The 6158-nt window shown below is 58.0% G+C and overlaps 1 protein-coding gene across 1 annotated transcript in view; it reads left to right on the top strand.

Annotated features, from left to right (window-relative positions):
• HMCN2 (hemicentin 2) overlaps positions 1-6158 on the top strand; it is a 172740-nt gene that overhangs the window by 86579 nt on the left and 80003 nt on the right. Inside the window, exons 26-30 of the mRNA XM_026457114.1 lie at positions 513-667; positions 2013-2291; positions 3857-4138; positions 4840-4948; positions 5181-5350. Of these exons, the coding sequence (XP_026312899.1) occupies positions 513-667; positions 2013-2291; positions 3857-4138; positions 4840-4948; positions 5181-5350 (995 nt within the window). The remainder of the gene's footprint in view (positions 1-512; positions 668-2012; positions 2292-3856; positions 4139-4839; positions 4949-5180; positions 5351-6158) is intronic.

Below are 6158 nucleotides of genomic sequence, written 5' to 3'. Positions count from 1 at the left end.
AAGGTGTGCAGTGTAGTGGCATTTAGTACATTTGCAGCATTGGGCAACTTTCACTTCTATTTAGTTCCTAACATTCCATCACCCCAAAAGGACTCCCTGGATCCATCAGCAGCCAGTCACTGTCCCCCTCTCCCCAGCGCCGGGCAACCACAGCCTGCTTTCCTTCTCTATGGACTTGCGTGTTCTGGGCACTTCACATCACTGGCATCATACACAGAGTGTGTGGCCTTTTGTGTCTGGCTTCTTCCACTCGGCATGTTTTCCAGGTTCATCCGTATTGTGGAGAGTATCAGAATTGCCTTCATTTTTGTGGCTGAATAATGCTCTGTGGCATGGACGGACCACACGTTGTTGATCCGTTCCTCGCTTACTGAGCCTTCGCGTTGCCCCCACCTCTTGGTGCTAATGAATGGCCCAGCCTCGCTTTTCACGAGCCACACACTCCCTGTGTGCAGCCTGACCCCATCAGCGCCTCGGCCTTACTGGCACCTTTCCCTTGCCCGTCTCTCCAGGCCTGTCCTTCCGGGAGGCCCTCACCTGCAGGTCCAGGAGGATGGCCAGGTTCTCAGGATCACCAGCAGTCACGTGGGGGATGAGGGACGATACCAGTGTGTGGCCTTCAGCCCAGCTGGTCAGCAGGCCAGGGACTTCCAGCTCCGAGTTCATGGTGAGCCCCAACGCCTTCCGGGACCCCGCCACAGGCTACACGGGAAGCTTCCTGCCCGGTTGCCTGCTGCCTTGGAGGGTAAGGGCTGAAATGGGGGACCTGGTAAGTGATCCCTGAGTCCAAGAAAGCCGGGGTCAGGGTGAGGGTCAGTGTCAGGGGATAGGGTATCTGGCCCAGCATTATCCAAACCCGTAGTTTCCATCCCAGCTCTAAAAATGTACTACCTTTTGTTCGTTTGTTTGTTTGAGATGGATTCTTTCTCTGTTGCCCACGCTGGAGTGCAGTGGCACCATCTTGGCTCACTGCAACCTCCACCTCCCAGGTTCAAGCGTTTCTCTTGCCTCAGCCTCCTGAGTAGCTGGGATTACAGGCACCTGCCACCACACCCAGCTCATTTTTGTGTTTTTAGTACAGATGGGGTTTCGCCATGTTGGCCAGGCTGGTCTCAAACTTCTGACCTCAAGTGATCCTCGCGCCTTGGCCTCCCAAAGTGTTGGGATTACAGGCGTGAGCCACCGTACCTGGCCCAAATTTACTATTTCTGAACCTCTTGGAATGATGATTTCTTTTACTTTTCTTTAAATGAGTCACACTTCCTTACACTGAAACACATGTATTTAAATATCACTTACTCTTATAAAGGATATTTAATATGCAAACGGTAAGCAGAAAACCAGTGCTGCTTGGCTGAGGAAGCTGAAAAAACAAACACCCCGTAAAGCAATGTTGTAAATCCTCGAGGCTTGGACTCAGCAGAGGGCACCCAGCCTGCATCTACACTCTCTGTGCTAAAAAGCAGAGACTAGACAGTGCTAGAAAGTTCAGGGATATGCATAATAGCACCAAATGCAGCCTTTCCTTGCTGTAACCAGGATAGAAGAAGATGTGGGAGGGGGTAGCTGTTTCATTCTGAGATGCGGTTATTTCATGCTGTGCCCGTGCGCCCCCCAGAATCGTCCTGGGTAGCGTCGGTAGTGGGTGACCAGCCCTGTGCGAAGTCCTCATCTAGTCCAGCCCCTCAATTCACAGATGGGGAGACTGAGACCCAGAGAGGGGAAGTGGCTTACCCCTGGTATTCCAGTGAGTTAGAGGCAGAGCGGGGCCCGGAATCCAAGCCTGTGGCCCCGCCCGCACCTCCTGCACCTTCCACACCAGCATGTCCCCGTGCTGGCCTCTCCCATCTGTCCCCAGACCCCGCCCTCCTTGTCCCCCATGCCTTCTCTGCCCCCGCAGTGGAAGCCTGTGGTGTGTCTTGTGGGCCAAAGGCATGAGTCCGCTGGCCTGGGGGAGTTGCCAGTGGTCTCAGGGGCTGCCTGTGACCAGCCCCTACCACTTTCCTTCTCAGCACCCCCCACTATCTGGGGCTCCAACGAGACAGGTGAGGTGGCTGTCATGGAGGGCCACCTGGTGCAGCTTCTGTGCGAGGCCCGAGGAGTGCCCACCCCAAACATCACCTGGTTCAAGGACGGGGCCCTGCTCCCCGCCAGCACCGAGGTGGTCTACACTAGGGGCGGTCGGCAGTTGCAGCTGGAGAGGGCCCAGAGCTCAGATGCCGGCGTCTACACCTGCAAGGCCAGCAATGCTGTGGGGGCTGCAGAGAAGGCCACGAGGCTGGACGTTTACGGTGAGCAGCCAGGGGCCACGGCAGCTGGCGTGGGCAGTGGGAGGGACTCAGTCATGGTGGCCCCTGCCTGTCTCCAAAGGAAGGCGAGGTGGCCACTTGGAGTGGTCAGAGGCCAAAGGATAATGGGACCAAATCATTATCTAGGGAGAAGGGTCCTCCCAGCTCCTGCAACTTCCCTCATACACGTAAGGAAACTGAGGCCAGGAGTGGAAAGGCCTGTCTGGGAGGCCATGGCGGAGCTAAGTGTAGAATCCAGGTCTCCCCTCATGGTGTGAGCATTTCCACTAAACCATGCCCAGACCCCTGTGACCACCACAATAATTAACTGCCCTTCGTTAGTCACTTCTGTAAGCTAGACCAGAGGGGCACTTTGCAGCATCAGCTCATCTGATCAGCTGGCAAAGGGACTTGAGCTCTTGTGTCCCCAGTTGCAGATGGTCACGGTGAAGCCCTGGAGCAGAGAAGTTTCTCCAGGTTCACACCACTAGGAGGTGGTGGGACCCGGTCCATACGTGGGCAGATCTGACTCCAGACCTCATGCTGGGAACCTCAGCATCAGCTCAGCCCTGAGGGGCTTGGCTCTGGGGACCTTTGAAGGAGAACTCAGAGGAAAGGGTGTCGGTGGCTCTGGCTGGGTCTGAGCAGACCCCGGTGAAGTGTGAGAGGGTGGCGTGCAAGCTGATAGGGGTCAGCCCGGCCCCCCGTGGGGAGTCAGTTCAGGAGCTCTGGCTTCCAAAGATGCAAAGGGCTTGGGTGTCGGAGCCTCAGGGACCCCAGAGGGCAGTTGAGCTGCATGGGTTCCATGGCAGCCTCTGAAGATGGCCCCACTGCTAGTTTAGGGACTCTTATTTTGGGACCCGAGGACCCCCAGGAGATGAAATAGAAAATGTGTATGTCTATGCTTTTATTAAATTTTCAAAGCGTCTTGTGCCCAAGTAAGGTTAAGAAGCATTTCCCAGGCCACGGTTGCCCCTTGTCCCCTGGTAAAGGCTTCATCAGCTCAGCAACTTTAGAGGGTCCTTGAGGGTAAGAGAGAAATTTCCCCTCTGGCGTGGCCACCATGGGCTCCAAGCATAGTTAACATCTGGTCCCCTTGGCCATCGCTGGCTAAGTTAGGAGTCCCCCAAGCCAAGCTATCTGGGTTCAGGTCTGCCCCAGTCTTCTGCCTCCTGAGACCAGGGAGGGAGGGGACTTCCAGGAACAGAGCTCTGTCCCAGCCCTGGGGGTCTCATTTGAGTCCAGCAGGTACCGGACCTGCCCTGTGTAGACATTGGGGATGCAAGTAGGCCAGCCCTGGTCCCACTCATGCTGGGCTTGCCGGGGTAGCAGCAGGGATGGAGAGGCAACAGGCAGCACCCAGAGGTGGGGTGGTGCACCCAGGGGCTGAGGAGGGTCAGAACGCTGCCCCGGGGTCTGAGCAGGGGGTTCAGCCAGTGGAGGTGAGGAAAGGAAGTGTTTAACATGGAGTCGGGTCGGTGAGGGGCTTCAGCGGGCCTGTTGGGCTGAGATGAGAACAGGCTGGTGTCTGGCTGCGGTCCCCAAGCCACCCCCTGCCTCTTTTCCAGTCCCACCCACCATCGAGGGCGCCGGCGGAAGACCATACGTGGTGAAGGCTGTGGCTGGGAGGCCCGTGGCGCTGGAGTGCGTGGCCAGAGGCCACCCACCCCCGACCCTCACCTGGCACCACGAGGGGCTGCCCGTGGCAGAGAGCAACGAGTCTCAGCTGGAGACAGGAGGCAGCGTGCTGAGGCTGGAGAGCCCTGGGGAGGCATCCACAGGCCTGTACAGCTGTGTGGCCAGCAGCCCTGCCGGGGAAGCCGTGCTGCAGTACTCCGTGGAGGTGCAGGGTGAGCCCGGCCCACTCCACTCAGAGCTGCCTGGGCTGTGGACCTCTGCCCAGGCCTGCTGCGTGCTTGTCCTGAGAGAGCTCCTGGAGTGGAGGGAGGGTGGAGAGAAGTAACCAGTGTCCCCACATCGCATGACACAGATGAGGACACTGAGGCCTGGGCTGAGGGGTCGGCAGGGCTAGGAGTGGGCAGGGTGGAGCCCCAGGATCAAGGGTCCCTGACCGTGCCCAGGACCCTGGGCCGGGTCACCCAGGACGGAGAACCTCGTTCTGCCTTCTGCCAATGGAGGGGCCCTTCGCAGAGACTTTCCTAAGGCCGGCCTGTGGGTGTGGTCCCAGCAGGGCGGGTAGGGCCTTCACCTGCTCTTCCATCCATTGCTGAAGCATCTCAGGTACTAGTGCTATGCTGGCCCCGTGTAGCACTGGAAATGAAGCTGGGAACAAGGCCACCCGGACTCCTGAGCCCTCAGTCTGCCAGGGAGGCAGATGTTAAATAATCAGGCCCGAGCCTTTTGGGAGCCCAGGGTGTCCCTTCACCCTCCTTGGGTGGCCCTGGAAGGCCTCCTGGGGAAGGGGCCACTGACAGGGAGACCTGAGGGTGAGGTGAGGCTGGGCCTCGCTCTGAAGGTGCTGAGGACTTGGGAGGGTTTGCAGCCAGTGGCTGCTTAGCTGCAAACACCCAGGAGTGTGTTCTGCCTGCAGTGCCCCCACAGCTCCTGGTGGCTGAAGGCTTGGGACAGGTGACCACCATCGTGGGACAGCCCCTGGAACTTCCCTGCCAGGCCTCAGGCTCCCCGGTACCCACTATCCAGTGAGTCTGGGGTGGTGGAGGCCAGGGTTGGGGGTGGGCAGAGAGCGTGTGCTTTGCAGGTTGTGGGGAAAGTGGACAGGAGAGAGGCTTCCTGTTCCCAGGACTGGGAAAGAGGCCTGGAGCTGCGGCTGGTGAGAACAGGTGGGAGGAGCTTCTAGGCTTCCCACTTGTCCTGCCTGGCCTGGCCTTCCCTGGCCTCAGGTTGACCCGCCCTCCTCCCTACTCACCTTAGGTGGCTACAGAATGGTCGGCCAGCTGAGGAGCTGGCCGGGGTGCAGGTGGCCTCACAGGGGACCACACTGCACATTGACCATGTGGAGCTGGACCACTCAGGCCTCTTCGCCTGCCAGGCCACCAATGAGGCGGGCACTGCCGGGGCCGAGGTGGAGGTGTCTGTGCATGGTGAGTGGGCACCTGGGGTTCTGGGGCTGTGGGCAGCCTGAGATACCAGGGGTGGGTAGAGCCAGAGGACTGTGGCAGGCCTGGAAGGACATGGGGCTGGTCTTCTCTGGATGGCATTTCTGGGCTGGACTTCCCAGTTCCCTACAGAGACGCAGGTGTGAGAGGCTGGCTGGGCCACTTACCACACTTATCCTCTGTCCTGTCCAGCCCCTGGGCCTCACTCCTCTCCCCCAGCTTCCTCTTTCTCCATCTGCTCTCTTCATGCTAACCACGCTGAACTTCACTTAGTTCTTTTAATACATCAACCCTCTTTCTCTCACCTTCAAGTCTATGTATGCTGTTCCTTCTGCCTGGAACATTCTCCCTCCTGTCTGGAAGATTCTCCCTCCTGTTTGCTTGCCTAGCTCCTTATCTTTCAGGCATATCCTGAAATACTCTTCCTCCAGGAAGACTTCCTTGATTTTACCATATTTCTCATCTGCACTACCCAACCTCTCAATGCCTTAGCCCTCCACCCACTACATTGGGATTGCTTATTTGGTTGTCCATCTCCACTGTCCACCTCTGTGAGCTTCGAGAGGGCAGCATGGTAGCTGCCTTTCCCTGCTGTATCCACGGGCCAAGTATAGTTCTGGCCACAGAGTAGATGCTCAGCACACATAACGATGCATGGATAGATCAGTGGGTGGATGGGTGGATGGGTGGGTGGGTGGGTGGATGAATGGGTGGACAGATAGAAGGATGGATGGATGCATGGATGCATGGATGGATGGATGGATGGATGGATGGGTGGATGGAAAGGTGGATG

The sequence above is a fragment of the Piliocolobus tephrosceles genome, chromosome 14 (genome assembly GCF_002776525.5).
Source record: "Piliocolobus tephrosceles isolate RC106 chromosome 14, ASM277652v3, whole genome shotgun sequence".
NCBI lineage: Eukaryota > Metazoa > Chordata > Mammalia > Primates > Cercopithecidae > Piliocolobus > Piliocolobus tephrosceles.
The sequence above is the reverse complement of the archived record's forward strand: the minus strand, read 5'-3'. Positions and strand labels throughout refer to the sequence as shown.